The following is a 15,208-nucleotide window of genomic DNA, read 5'->3' as shown; positions in this document are numbered from 1 at the left end:
GATATTGAAAACCATTTTTTGTGTTAGTCTTAAATATACAATATAAAAGTGCTTCAACTTTTAGAATTTGCAAGTGAAAGCGGAAACAACTCTAAGATTGTTTTTTATGCTGTGTCACTATTTTAGTTATCATTGGATGAATTGAAAACAATGACCAAGCAGCCGAGAGGAGCCCAGAACACCAATTACCTATCTGTTCTTGTACTTACAGTAAGATATACGAGCAGAGAAAATGCCTAAACAGGTGGGATAGGAATGTATGAACATATCTGGTTTATAAGTTTTGGAAATTCATGGACATGTTTATTTTCAATTGACAGAGGCCAATATATTTCGTACAAAGATGGGGATGTAAATCAGCCTGTGATAAATGAACGGAAATGGACGAATAGTGAATTCAAGTTTGATAGTGTTCCCACTGCAATGATGGCCCTGTTCACAGTTTCGACTTTTGAAGGGTGGCCCCAGTGAGTACCATTGTCTGTGCATGCCGCAAAAAATGTAGCGGTCATTAACCCAACATGTCTGATATTTATTCTGTATTGCACTTAATGAAAAGAGTTTACAATCATAATGTTTATTTATTGTCACATCAACCAGTGAAATTTCACTGGCCAGGTCAGTCACACAATTTAAAAAAGCAACAGACTTAAAAAACACCTTTTAACATAAACATCCATCACAGTGACTCCTACACATTCCTCACTGTGATGGAAGGCGAAAATAAAGTTCAAGTCCTTCCCTTGTTGTTCTTCCTTGGTCGGGGGCCTCGAGCCCCCCGTTGACGGGACGGTCTTGAGTCCCGTTGCCGGCGGCGTTCGGGCCCTCCGCGTCAAGGTGATCTGCTCCCGCATCGGGGAGTGATGTCAGCTCCCCCGCGCCGGGCGATAAAACCTCGTGTCGGGGCTGGATGAACCATCATCCGTTAATGATAAATAGACAATAGGTGCAGGAGTGGGCCATTTGGCCGTTCGAGCCAGCACCGCCATTCAATGTGATCATGGCTGATCATCCCCAATCAGTACCCCGTTCCTGCCTTCTCCCCATGTCCCCTCACTCCACTATCTTTAAGAGCCGTATCTAGCTCTCTCGTGTAAGCATCCAGAGAACCGGCCTCCACCGCCCTCTGAGGCAGGTAATTCCACAGACTCACATCCCTCTGTGTGAAAAAGTGTTTCCTCGTCTCCGTTCTAAATGGCTTACCCCTTATTCTTAAACTGTGGCCCCTGGTTCTTGACTCCCCCAACATCGGGAACATGTTTCGTGCCTCTAGCGTGTCTAAAACCTTAATAATCTTATATGTTTCAATAAGATACCCTCTCACTCTTCTAAACTCCAGAGTGTACAAGCCCAGCCGATCCATTATTATTAATTATTAACTCTGTGTTGCCCATGTTGCCCATGCAGGTGACGATTACTATCACTTAAGGGCCTGTCCCACTTACACGATTTTTTCGGCGATTTGCCGGCACCCGTCATAGTCGCAGCAGGTTGGCGAAAAGTTTCAACATGTTGAAAATCCAGCGATGTTGCGGGGTGACGCCTGTTTGGTGGTGAGTAGTCGCCCAAAGAGTCGTTCCTTTTTCTGGTCGCCATTGGATTTTCAACGTGTTGAAAAATTTCGGCAACCTGCCGCGACTATGACGGGTGCCGGCAAGTCGCCCGAAAAATAGCATAAGTGGGACAGGCCCTTAATATACACATTTTATAAAAGACTCCAAGGAGCATTTCAGGCTCATAAACAAATTAAAAATCCATACTATTTGATATTAAATTCAGGTTTTAGGTGGAAATGTTGAATTCATTAATGTGTATTCTCAGAAATCCTTGGATAAGGTGACTACCAGGAAAAGGCAGGAATAGGGTACTGGTTTTGGATGATCAGCCATGATCATATTGAATGGTGGTGCTGTCTCAAAGAGCTGAATGGCCAACTCCTGCACCTATTTTCTATGTTTCAAACAGAGCACAGAGAGTAATATACTGATAAGGTTTGTCGATAGAAAAGAGAGATTCAGAATAAACAGGTTATTTTGTGTTGGGAGGTTGTGGGCAATGGACTGCTATTGCTTTAGTTGTATAGATCCTCGTGAGACTACATCTTGGAGTATTGTGTACTAGCCTCCCTGCCTAAGGAAATGCACACTTGTAATGGAAGGGTTGATCAGATTCATTCTTGAAATGGCACGGTTGCCATTTGTGGAGACTGACCCCAAACCTTACTGAAAATTAGACTAAGAGGTGATTTCACTGAAATATACAAAACCCTTCCAGTGCATTATAGAGTGGCTGCATGGATGATATTCCTCTAATTTGGACTATTTAGAACAGGGTATGATAGTATCAAAATAAAGGATGAACCACACAGGATAGAGGTGAAACAAATGTTGTTTTGGTTTAGTTCCCCAATTGTGGGGACTTTGTTGCTGAATATTGTCTAGAATTTATATTTGTTTGAATGGTGAATCAGTTTATGAATGACTTACCTTATTTCTTATGTGTCCTATTAATATGGGCATGATTTCTGTGCTCTCTAGTATGAAGTCTGATTCAAAATGAATTTAAAACATTGCTTTTTATTTTTTTTAAATGGGGGATGGAGTTGGAAAATAACTTTTCCCCAGTATCCTCATCATCCGGCTTATTTTCCCTCCTCATTCTGTTCATCTTCCACCCCTCCCTATATTTGCCAGTTTTTTGCCCCACCTCTGCCTCTTATTAGAAATATAGAAACATAGAAATTAGGTGCAGGAGTAGGCCATTCGGCCCTTCGAGCCTGCACCGCCTTTCAATATGATCATGGCTGATCATCCAACTTAGTATCCCGTACCTGCCTTCTCTCCATACCCTCTGATCCCCTTGGCCACAAGGGCCACATCTAACTCCCTCTTAAATATAGCTAATGAACTGGCCTCAACCACCCTCTGTGGCAGAGAGTTCCAGAGATTCACCACTCTCTGTGTGAAAAAGTTCTCTCATCTCGGTTTTAAAGGATTTCCCCCTTATCCTTAAGCTGTGACCCCTTGTCCTGGACTTCCCCAACATCGGGAACAATCTTCCTGCATCTAGCCTGTCCAACCCCTTAAGAATTTTGTAAGTTTCTATAAGATCCCCTCTCAATCTCCTAAATTCTAGAGAGTATAAACCAAGTCTATCCAGTCTTTCTTCATAAGACAGTCCTGACATCCCAGGAATCAGTCTGGTGAACCTTCTCTGCACTCCCTCTATGGCAATAATGTCCTTCCTCAGATTTGGAGACCAAAACTGCACGCAATACTCCAGGTGTGGTCTCACTAGTTATTACTAGCATTTTTCTCTCCATCAGACTGAAAAAGGGTCCCAAACTGAAATGTCATCTATCCATACCCTTCACAGATGCTGCCTGACCATCTTTCATAAGGTTCATTTATTGTCATATACACCAATTGGTGCAGTGAAATCCAAGTTGCCATTGCACATTAGGTACCAAGGTCTAAGCGGAAGCTCAGAGGGGATAGAGCCTTTTCTGTTGCTGCTCCGGCACTCTGGAACACCTTGCCGTTGCACATCAGACAGGCCCCCTCACTGTCCATCTTCAAATCCACCCTAAAAACTCACTTTTATTCTCTGGCTTTCGACACTGGCTGAGACATTGCTCCTGTTTTTAGTGCTTTTAATGTCTTTTAATTTTTACTGTTTTATAGTCCTTTGTTTTACAGTTTTTAATGGTTTGTAATAACTTCCTGTCCATGAGTTCTCATGTACAGCACTTTGTGGCAACTGCAGTTATTTAAAGTGCTTTATAAATAAAGTTATTATTATTATTATTATTATTAATAAGAATACAACATAACATTAAAAAGAAATTTAACATAAAAACATCCCCCCACAATAGTTGCCACTGTGAGGGAAGGCACAAAGTCCAGTCCCCTTCCCCTTGTCCACCCATAGTCGGGCCTATTTGAGCCTCCGCAGTCGCCGCTACGGGGCCCGATGTTTCAGGCCCTGATGGTGCTCCGGTGTCGGGAGAACCCTCTCAGCGGCTTCGGGATGCCTGGAACGGCCGCGTCCTTACCAGAGACCGCGGCTCTCGAAGCCAACAGGCCGCGCTGGATGGACCTCCACCACTGGCGATCCCGGCGAGAAATCCCAGGATCCGCGAAGAATTGTGGGATGCAGAGCACCTGCCTTTCCTTGTGTCTTCTTAAGATTGCCCCATTGTTCATGCCGTCATCAGAGACCAACTGATCTCCCTTAGCTGCTCTCCCTTTATTACTTTTAGAAGGTCTATTTTTAGAACAGTCTCTTTTTATGTTTCATACGAGTTGCTCTAATATTCTATTTTCCCCGAACTGTCCAATAATTAGTTAGCTGTTACTGGCCTCTAACCTGTTATTCTTTGCAAATTTCCTTTCTTCTCCACATCCTTCCTCCACCTTCTCTCCATCTCTTTCCTAGTTCCAATGAATGGTTGTAGACCCAAAACATTGATGGGCCTGTCCCACTTAGGTGATTATTTGGGCGACTACAGGCGACTGCCACAAAATTCTCAACCTGTTGGAAATTTTTTGGCGACAGTGGCGACAATTTTGCTGTCGTAGGTGTTGTCGCCAGTTGTCGCCAGGTGTCGTAGGTGAATTCCACTAAAATTGGTCCCCGGCAGTCGCCTAAAGAGTAGCCAGAGTGGGACAGGCCCATGACTGCCAGACCTGCAGAGCTTTTTCAGTTACTTTAAGGATCACATTGAGGGCCACATCATTCTTGATTTCCCCAAACTCACCACAACAGCCCCATTTCCTACACAAAGTACGGCTCCTTTCCAAAGTGCGTGCTTATGTACAGTGAATTTATACAGTGTTCATTCAACCGTAAAGGCAGTCATAGAAACATAGAAACATAGAAATTAGGTGCAGGAGTAGGCCATTCGGCCCTTCGAGCCTGCACCGCCATTCAATATGATCATGGCTGATCATCCAACTCAGTATCCCGTACCTGCCTTCTCTCCATACCCTCTGATCCCCTTGGCCACAAGGGCCACATCTAACTCCCTCTTAAATATAGCCAATGAACTGGCCTCAACTACCCTCTGTGGCAGAGAGTTCCAGAGATTCACCATTCATTTCCCAACTAAAGAATGATAACACTGTAAACAATCTGATCATTTTCGTTGTCTCAGCAAGTTTGAGTTTCAACATTTTAAAGAGATTTTAAAGAGGGAAATGTTGAGTGCCTTCCTGAAGTATCTACAATCTTTGGCCAATGCCTGTCTCCCCCCCATCACCCCAACTAATACAACTTGAAAAGTACTATTTCTAAAAGACCAGGGTTTCAAGAAAGGTAGATGAATATGAAATATATACCAAATATAAAACAATCAAATAAAATTTACGTTTTTACAATTTAAATCATTTGCTTATTTTCCCGTCTTATGCCCGCAGGTTGCTTTATCGATCCATTGATTCTCATACAGAGGACACTGGTCCTATTTACAACTACAGAGTGGAGATATCCATCTTTTTCATCATCTACATCATCGTTATAGCCTTCTTCATGATGAACATCTTCGTAGGTTTCGTCATTGTCACATTTCAGGAACAGGGGGAACAAGAATACAAAAACTGTGAGCTGGACAAAAATCAGGTGAACTTAAATATACAAATAGAAGTGGGTGCCGTAAATGTCTCCTGAAGTGAACTCCGAATCCGGTTCAGTAAAAAAACTGGTTACACTTTTATTTGAGCCAGTTAGCTGGACTGAAATTAATGCATCCAATCGGGATAATGATCAATTGTTTCATACCATTCAAAATATAAATTTTGTGCCCGTGACAACCCACAGTAAATTACCCATTAACTGCGGGACTCTGCGAGCCGCGGGACTCTGCGAGCGCACGCCGGGGGCTCTAACATCAAGAACCCGGTGTGCGACCTTGCATCACCCGGCGTGGCTTTAATGGCCGCGGGGCAATCGCCATCGCCAGCCGGGGGCTTTGACTTTGACTCTGAAATCGGGAGGGGGGGTGGGGGGAGTGCAGTGGAGAGATAATTTTTTTTGGCCTTCCATCACAGCAATGTGATGGATGTTTATGTAAATTATGTTGTGTCTTGGGTCTATTTGTTTGTAATGTATGGCTGCAGAAACGTCATTTCGTTTGGACCTCAAGGGGTCCAAATGACAAATAAATTGTATCTTGTATCTTGTAACTAAATCCTTCACCTCTGTTAAATTAGATTTGACAAAAGTGGACCAACAGTTCATACTGTATGGGCTGTAGGCAAAAATGCTGGAGAAACTCAGCGGGTGAGGCAGCATCTATGGAGCGAAGGAATAGGTGCACTGCATCTATGGAGCGAAGGAATAGGTGACGTTTCGGGTCGAGACCCTTCCAGGGTCTCGACCCGAAACGTCACCTATTCCTTCGCTCCATAGATGCGGCCTCACCCTCTTGAGTTTCTCCAGCATTTTTATCTACCTTCGATTTTTCCAGCATCTGCAGTTCTTTCCTTAACATACTGTATGGGTTGCGTGGTCACAAGCAGGTAAAATGCTTTTGGCAAATGATGTATAAATTCAATATTGATAAGCACAAGGTATCATAGTTTGTTACTTAGATTAAAAAAGTCAAATACTTCAGGAAACTCAGAATCTAAATGGGGTTGAGGAAGTGTTTCATTTTCATAAATCGCTGAAACAAAATCCAAGTTTAGAAAGGCATAAAATATAAACACAAATCATCAGGTTTCTGTTCTAGAGGAATCAAATTTAAAAAACAGAAATAGTGGGAAGAAATTCTTTCTGGCTGGTGTATAAGATTGCCCGACTCTTTAGTATCTTGCCATATATTGCCGCTGGATTTTCTAAAAAACACTCTTCGGAAACAAAAGATTGAATGGTTATGAGCTGGACAAGTGATTATCTTTTCTGTTTGATTATTTCTTGTTTGTGGACTGTTCAACAGATTTTGGGTCCATTTATTCCCATTATTCTGTTTTTCCATGAAAATGTATAGAAAATAAAAGGGGGTAGCACCAGAAAAGTTTTCTTACCCCCTTTGAACATGAACGATATTATTTGTATTATTTGAGTTACTTATTTGTTTGTTTTCCTTTGTGTTTTTTTTTAAAAAATTTATTGCTTACAAGTTTATTTGCGTTTTTATTTTTTTAACATGTTCAATAAATTAATAAATTAAAAAATAAATTAAAATAAATTTTTAAAAAAACACGTTGACCATTTTCGGCCGCCTGCTGCGACTATGACGGGTGCCAGCAAGTCGCTGAAAAACTCGCGTAAGTGGGACAGGCCCTTTACTGTCAACATCGACTGAACAAGTTGAAGGTATTTTCAGTAGAAAAACGTTTTTTTTAGATACATGCCACCCTAAAATATTTTTAAAAATTTAAAAATATTGAAGACTTTTGATGGAGTATACCAAGAGCAGGTGCATTACAAATTCACTCCAAGCATAATATTTTTCTGAATGGCAAGAGTGACTTTATCAAAAACCAAAGCAGCAAATGTGATTGGGTACAATGTGCGCACACACACACACACACACACACACACACACACACACACACACACACACACACACACACACACACACACACACACACACACACGCGCGCGCACACACACATACACACACACACACACTCACACACACACACACACTCACTCACTCACACACACACACACACACACACACACACACACACACACACACTCACACACACACACACACACACACACACACACACACACACACACACACACACACACACACACACACACACACACACACACACACACACACACACACACACACACACACACACACACACACACACACTGACAAACACTCCACAAACACACGCACATGCACACATAACTCTTCACACCATTTCTATTCAACCCTGCTCTGTAAGCATCCATAGCTTATCAGTTCACATTTACTTAACCCCTTCCTGAACCTCTCTCCAGCTGTGCCCACTAGGGTTTTCGGCCCGAAACTTTGCCTATTTCCTTTGCTCCATAGATGCTGCTGCACCCGCTGAGTTTCTCCAGCATTTTTGTCTACCCACTATTGATTATCTCCTTAGCCCCACCAAAATTCTCTCTCGCCATTCACCATGATCCTTTCACCATTTTACCCTGCCTCCTAATTACATCTACAAAACGCACCCTCACAACAATCTGCCGTCCTCGACACATTCAACAACTACCACCAGTGGAAGATCAGGGGGAAAGTCTTCATCACACACACTATATTTTAATGCCTATTCAGCTAGTCGTCATGTTTTGTACTTTAAGCACAGTCGAATATCGAACCATCGTGATATCAAACATAACTACCAAGGGTCCTCCACACAGTAACTTGTATTGATGTAAATTGTCCCTAACGTGCGTAGGATAGCGTTAATGTGCGGGGATCGCTGGTGGGTGCGGACACGGTGGGCCGAAGGGCCTGTTTCCCTGCTGTATCTCCAAACTAAACTAAAAGATGGAGTGGAAAAGATAGTATTTAAAATAAAGATTGGCGACGCCTCATTAATTTTGCATAAAAGACGATTAATGATGCGTAAATTGTATGAAAATATCTACACAATAAAAGAAGGTTGATTTTAATATTTTAATAAAATATTTTTAAAAGGCTCGTTTTTTTTTGTGGAGCATGATTTTTATAACGGGGTAAAATTATGCTTTTTCCATCATTTACAGAGACAGTGTGTGGAATACGCCCTCAAGGCTCGGGCGTTACGTCGTTATATTCCAAAGAATCATTATCAATACAAAGTCTGGTATGTGGTTAATTCCACATACTTCGAATACCTGATGTTTGTTCTCATCCTGCTGAACACTATCTGCTTGGCTATGCAGGTAGGGGGAAAAATATATAGGAATTAATTTGCTTTTGCTGTGTTTTCAAGTGCACTTTCTGGAGCCACAGATTGAGGGTTTGAGCTATATACTGGAATTCTACCAGTTGATTCTTCTTTTATTTTGTGTTGTTCCCAGACAAAGTTCCACACTCGGATGCTGATGGCTTGTATCGACCCATTATACAATGAAATCCCTGTTTCCAGATTTAAGGATAGGTTTCATTTTTTTTTAGCAGTGAAATTAGTATTTCTCTAAGATTACGTTGCTTCTTAAAACCTTCTCAGACTTATTTCCACTCTAACTAAGGGTGTTGAGAGTTCAACAGCGTAAATGACAACAAACCTTTAGTTCCGGCAGAGTGGTCGTAACAACTGAACAAAATGTTTAAAACCAGGAGGGCAACCCGGAAGCACTTTTGATCAGATAAGGCAGAACAAATTTGTAATTTTCCCTCCAGAAATATCGTGAGTCGTGCAATAATTGGAATTTTTAAAATATGGAACCGGTGGATCTTGTTTGATGTAGCAGCAGAAATATGGAGCTAGCGTAGATAATGAAGTTAAGGTTCATAATTTTGCTCATGCGATTTAAATTAAGAGGTTGAATGGTGTCCATCTGTTCTGTGGTTGCGAATTAAAGAGAGCACCTCTGTGTCTCAGTGTATATTTTTGACACTATCAGTCCTTGAGGAACAAGTGATGTTCTGCAATAAACTAGTGGAGGGATGAGCAAATATTGTCTGTATGAAGATTCAAAAGGCATTTGGCAAAGTCCCATTTAAAAGGCTAGTTGGCTGGAATAAAATATGGATAACAAGTTGACTTAAAGATAAAAGGCTAAAAATCATGGTAAATGATGGAGGGGGGTTTCAGATTAGAAGAAAGTAAGAATTATGTTATTCAGTGATCAGCCATAGGTCTTGGACTATCTTTTTAAGGCGATTTTAATATTCATTCATTTGATCACTAACTTATTTAGTTTGATGGTAGAATAACTATTATGGCAAAAGCTGATCTAATCTAACAGGCCTGTCCCACTTTCACGACCTCTGCCGAGTTTGCCCTTGACTCGTACTCGCAGCATGGTCGTCACAAGGTGGTAGGAGGTCCTGGGTAGGTCGTAGGTAGGTCATGATTCTAGTCGTAGGTACTCGTGGCATCAAGTAGGTCGGGGCGTTTTTTCTAGCCTGAGGAAAAATGCCCACGAGTAAAAAAGGTCGTGAATTAGGTGGTGAAAGTGGGTCAGGCCCTTAACTTTGCGAAGTGAGGGCCATTCCCTTTTTCACGTAATAATAATGCATATTTAAGAACCAAAAGGAGCAAAACTCTTGGTTCCAAAGTAATTCAAATGATTTTTAAGTGTAACTACTATGATAATATTATGTAATTTCATGGATTGTTGTCTAATTCTTTGTTTCCATTCCGTGCAGCATCATGGCCAGTCGCCGTTTTTTAGCCAAGCCATGGATGTCCTCAATATGCTGTTCACTGGACTCTTCACCGTCGAAATGATTTTGAAGTTAATCGCTTTCAAGCCCAGAGTATGTATTTCATGCAGAAATAGTTCACAAAGTTACATACTATCGTTCTTAACTAATCCATTGATTAATCTTTAATCGTTATAGAGTTTGCGGTGGAAACTAATGCACTTTTAAAACACCATCGGACGGATGGCACAAAATGCCTCAGCTTCGCTCTTTCATAATGTTCTGCTGTTCAGTGATGATAAGATTGCAATGATCTGATTCAATACCCTGTACCCCAAAGGTTTTCCGCATTCAGAGTTTGTACATTGGTCCCATTGGATTCAACTAAATAATTTGGTTTTACCAAAGTGAACAAAATTCTCACATATATCAATTCTTTCAACCAGTCAAAATTACAGAAAGGATGTTAGGCCTTAAACAGCAGGATTAACACACTTGCGAGTGCCAGATTAATACCGCTACATTTTTGGTGTCAGAAATAAACTCAATTTTAGTCACTTCTGATCGTGGACCTCTAGTCAACAAATTGCAGCTGCTTTGGTGCAGGAAACAGCCAAATAATAGTTTAGGCCATTCATTCATTCAAATCATTCATTAGCAATTCTTTCAAAAATTGAGCACACAATGTCTAGGGGACTGATTTGTGGGCTTTGTCTGCCTATAATCTATTAATCTGTTTTTTGGAATCAGTAAGATTTGGTAGCCACCCAGTGAGTCAGGGGGATATGGGGAGAAGGCAGGAACGGGGTACTGATTGGGGATGATCAGCCATGATCATATTGAATGGCGGTGCTGGCTCGAAGGGCCGAATGGCCTACTCCTGCACCTATTGTCAATTGTATGGGCAGCTTGTCAAATTCTATATACTAATCTTTAAACCAAGTGATATTGTCATCGTTTTTCCATTTTCTTGTCAAGGCAACCAAACTAAGGAGGTTGAGGCAGACTCGGGTAAAGGTGCCAACAATTAGTCTGTATCCACAACTGTTTTGTTACCTGTCGTGGACCCACCCATTCCTTAGTCAAGTCAAAGTCAATTTTATTCGTCACACGCACCCGAAGGTGCAGTGAAATGAATTTGCCAGCAGCGATACACTTAAAAAGAACACACGATACACAATATAATTTCACACAATAATCCGCCGCAGCATTCTTCACTGCGGTGGAAGGCAACAAAGTTGTGTCAGTCCTCCTCCTTGTTCACCCGTGGTCGGGGCCATGAACACTCAGTAGTCGCTGCTACAGACGGCCCGATGTACAGGCCCTTATCCACCACTATTTAAAAATTAATACAACTGTGGTCGCTGGTCCCAGATGTTTCGCCCTCTGATGTTTCAGCACTTGCCCTTGCCAATTTCCTAAGAGTAGGTCAATTGTTTTAGATAATTTCGTGCAAGGTAAAACTAAAGTCTGACTATAATAAGACAGACTTTTCCAATGAATAAATAAGATTGTTTAGTGATGGGGACAGCTATCTTGGTACCATCACAGCGATCTCCAGTTACCTGGGTTACAACCGGACCTGCAATGTTGTCTGGAGTTTGTCCATTCTTGTGACGGTTTGAGGATTGTCTCGGTGGGTCAAAGGTCCTGTCTTCCTGCCGGATAATTCTCGGCCTACAGTAGCCTTTTTGGCCGACAATGCGATTTCCAGGAATAAAGCTCCTGGAGTAGCAAGTTGATGCCCGATACATATTATAGGATGTCAGGTGTCAGTAGAAAACGGCAGAGCATGAGCTGTGTAACTTCTATATAGTTGCAACAGATGTTGTCATCATCGGCGGTCACTCGAAACGAGTATGACTGTCCTCTCATGGAGGATGCCTGTGCGTGACTTTGTTTAACGTGGGGAGACTGGTGCACAGACAGCCACCCCACGGTCCTTGACAGATCTGGGTCAGGATCCAGTGGCATGGAGTCCAAGACGACCGGAGACCCTTTTCTGCCGCAGCCTTCATCCGCCTTCCCAGCCGTCGTGACGCTCCACTAAGGTCAGCCATCGTCCTCCGCCTGTTCCACCGTTGAGGTCTTGGTTGGATTGCTCTTTGTCAGGAACCTCCCCCTCGACCTTACCGCCATGGGTGGCCCTACCAGGAGCGTAGCTCCAGACGGCATCGCTCTCAGGATCTCAGGACCACACAAGCTTCTCCACCACGACAAGGTGACAATCCACGGGGAAGTAGAAGTTGTAATAAAAGCCATAACTTGAGGCTTTTCAAAATAAGCTCCTAAAGTTATGATTTTTTTACTGTCTAATTTGCATTTCCATTTTTGAAGCTTTGTGGAGATTAGATACATATTCACAAAAGAAGGAAACCATCTACAAATTGCTATTTTTGTTTATCTCCTTTGCAGAGTGTTTGAACCAATGCCTATTAACCCTTCCAACAGCATTTACTATGTAATATGCAAGATTCAGGGTCAGGGAAACGTAACTCACGTGCTAAGTAGGATTTTATGAACAGGTAAATAATTGCGTGCTTCATTTTCATTCATGAGATAATGGAAATGCAGAACAAAAACTATAATTTTATGCTTAGCTGGTTGAGCCAGACTGTAATAAAGTGTTTCAGAAGGAACTGCAGATGCTGGAAAATCGAAGGTACACAAAAAAGCTGGAGAAACTCAGCGGGTGCAGCAGCATCTATGGAGCGAAGGAAAAAGGCAACGTTTCGGGTCGAAACCCTTCTTCAGACTTTTCCTTCTCCAGCTTTTTTGTGCACCTGTAATAAAGTGGCTTGTGGTCAAGAAGGAGTTTTTTGTTATTACACAATATACACAATACAATTTATTTGTCAATTGAACCTCATAGAGGCTCAAATGAAATGTTGTTTCTGCAGTCATACACACATGAAAAAAAGACCCAAGACACAACACAATTTACACAGACATCCATCACAGCGCATCTCCTCCTCGCTGTGATGGAAGGCAAAAAAACTTATTAATGTGGTTTGCTGTTTCTACATTTGTAAATAGGTAAATAATCATGGATTAATTATTCAATTTTAAAGCTACTATAGAATATAACTAGAATTCTATATTTGAATATATTTGAGTTGTACAGTTGTGAGAGAAGTATCTCTGAGGATCTGACATTTAGTTATTCCATGGCCTGTTCTAGACCATGGTTTCACACTGTAGACTGTCTAATATTCATGTGTCCATTCGCCACAGTTTGCACTGGATTCATCACAAGATGTTTGTTTAAGATTTCTTGTATCTTCTGTTTAGTTTTAGTTCATTGGAGTTGAGGTTGCACGAGAGAAGGGTTTACATTACTGTTGAGAGGCTGGGGCATTATTGATCAGAGATGAGGGTCACTTGAGAGACAGTTTTCTGCTGCTTCGTGCTGGATGGACGGAGAGGCAACGTACAACAACATGGGAACCTATGATCTAGAGGCAGTGTTCAGGAATCCAATCATTCACCAATGTGAATTCCCATCAGATGACTGTAAATCAAGTGTGACTTCATCAAGTTCAAACCGCACTCCTAAAGGGCTTGTCCCACTTACGTGATATTTTTGGCGACTTGCCGGCACCCGTCATAGTCGCAGCAGGTGGCCGAAAATTTTCAACATGGTGAAAATCCAGTGGCGACCAGAAAAAAGTACAACTCTTTGGGCGACTATTCACGATCATACAGGCGTCACATGTCGACATGTCGCAGGATGACGCCTGTATGTTCGTGAGTAGTCTGGTCACCGCTGGATTTTCAACATGTTGAAAATGTTCGGCCACCTGCTGTGACCATGACGGGTGCTGGCAAGTCGCCGAAAAAATTGCCCTTAAGCATATAATTCTTAATGCGCATGTTTTATCAGCAAAGTTTATTATTGTCACTTGTACAGTGAAAAGTTATGTTTTGCATCCTATCCAATCAGATCAGATAATACCATGCTTATGTAGAATCAAGTCAAACGCAAGTACAATAGGTGGAGCAAAGGAGAAGATACAGACTGCAGAGTGGCTTTAATGGCTGCGGGACATTTAACATCGCCTGCTGGGGGCTTTGTTCTGTCTTTGACTCTGACATGGGGGGGAGAGGGGAGTGCAGGGGAGAGATATGTTTATTTTTGCCTTCCTTCACAGCGAGGAGAAGATGCGCTGTGAAAGATGTTTGTGTAAATTGTGTTGTGTCTTGGGTCTTTTTCGTTTTGTATGTATGACTGCAGAAACGACATTTCGTTTGGACCTTAACGGGATCCAAACGACAAATAAATTGTATTGTATTGTATTGTAGAATATAGTCCTCAGCATTTGAGTGCATCAGTTCCATAGACAAAGTCCAATGTCCACAATGGGGTAGAGGTGAATTGGACAGTCCCCTAGCTCATGGGAGGACCATTCAGAAGCCTGATAACAGAGGAGAAGTTGTTTCTGAGTCTGGGGGTACGCGCTTTCTGTACCTTCTGCCAGACGGGAGCAGGAAGAAGAAGGAATGACCGTGGTGGGACAAATCTTGTTGGTTGCTTTTCCGAGGCAGCATGAATAGTAGATGGAATCAATGGTGCGAAGGCTGGTCTGTGCGAGGGATTAGGCTACATCTACAACCCTCTGCAATTGCTTGCAGTCTTGGGCAGAATTGTTCCCAAACCAAGCCGTGATGCAAGTGTAGAAGTTTGTAACAGTTATTGGAGATGTGTCAAATATCTTCAGTCTCCAGAGGAAGTAGTGGCGTTGGGTGCCTTCTTGGCCATCGCATTAGCAGCATCTTCAGTTCACTGAAGAAACCAGAGATTATGCTTAGAAACATTTATTTTTGTTGGAGTTGTTTAAACGCACTGCTTGTTCTTCACTCACTCCAGGCGTGAGTGTTGGGGACGTGAAACAGCGTTGCACCTTTTACAGGCAACCTGTG

General features: G+C 42.2%; 1 protein-coding gene across 1 annotated transcript in view; it reads left to right on the top strand.

Annotated features, from left to right (window-relative positions):
• Nucleotides 1-15,208, top strand: part of cacna1c (calcium channel, voltage-dependent, L type, alpha 1C subunit) — a 309,696-nt gene that overhangs the window by 202,801 nt on the left and 91,687 nt on the right. Inside the window, exons 27-30 of the mRNA XM_055650124.1 lie at nt 321-467; nt 5,418-5,619; nt 8,701-8,859; nt 10,292-10,402. Of these exons, the coding sequence (XP_055506099.1) occupies nt 321-467; nt 5,418-5,619; nt 8,701-8,859; nt 10,292-10,402 (619 nt within the window). The remainder of the gene's footprint in view (nt 1-320; nt 468-5,417; nt 5,620-8,700; nt 8,860-10,291; nt 10,403-15,208) is intronic.

Source organism: Leucoraja erinacea, chromosome 19 (genome assembly GCF_028641065.1).
Source record: "Leucoraja erinacea ecotype New England chromosome 19, Leri_hhj_1, whole genome shotgun sequence".
Lineage (NCBI taxonomy): Eukaryota > Metazoa > Chordata > Chondrichthyes > Rajiformes > Rajidae > Leucoraja > Leucoraja erinaceus.
The sequence above is the reverse complement of the archived record's forward strand: the minus strand, read 5'-3'. Positions and strand labels throughout refer to the sequence as shown.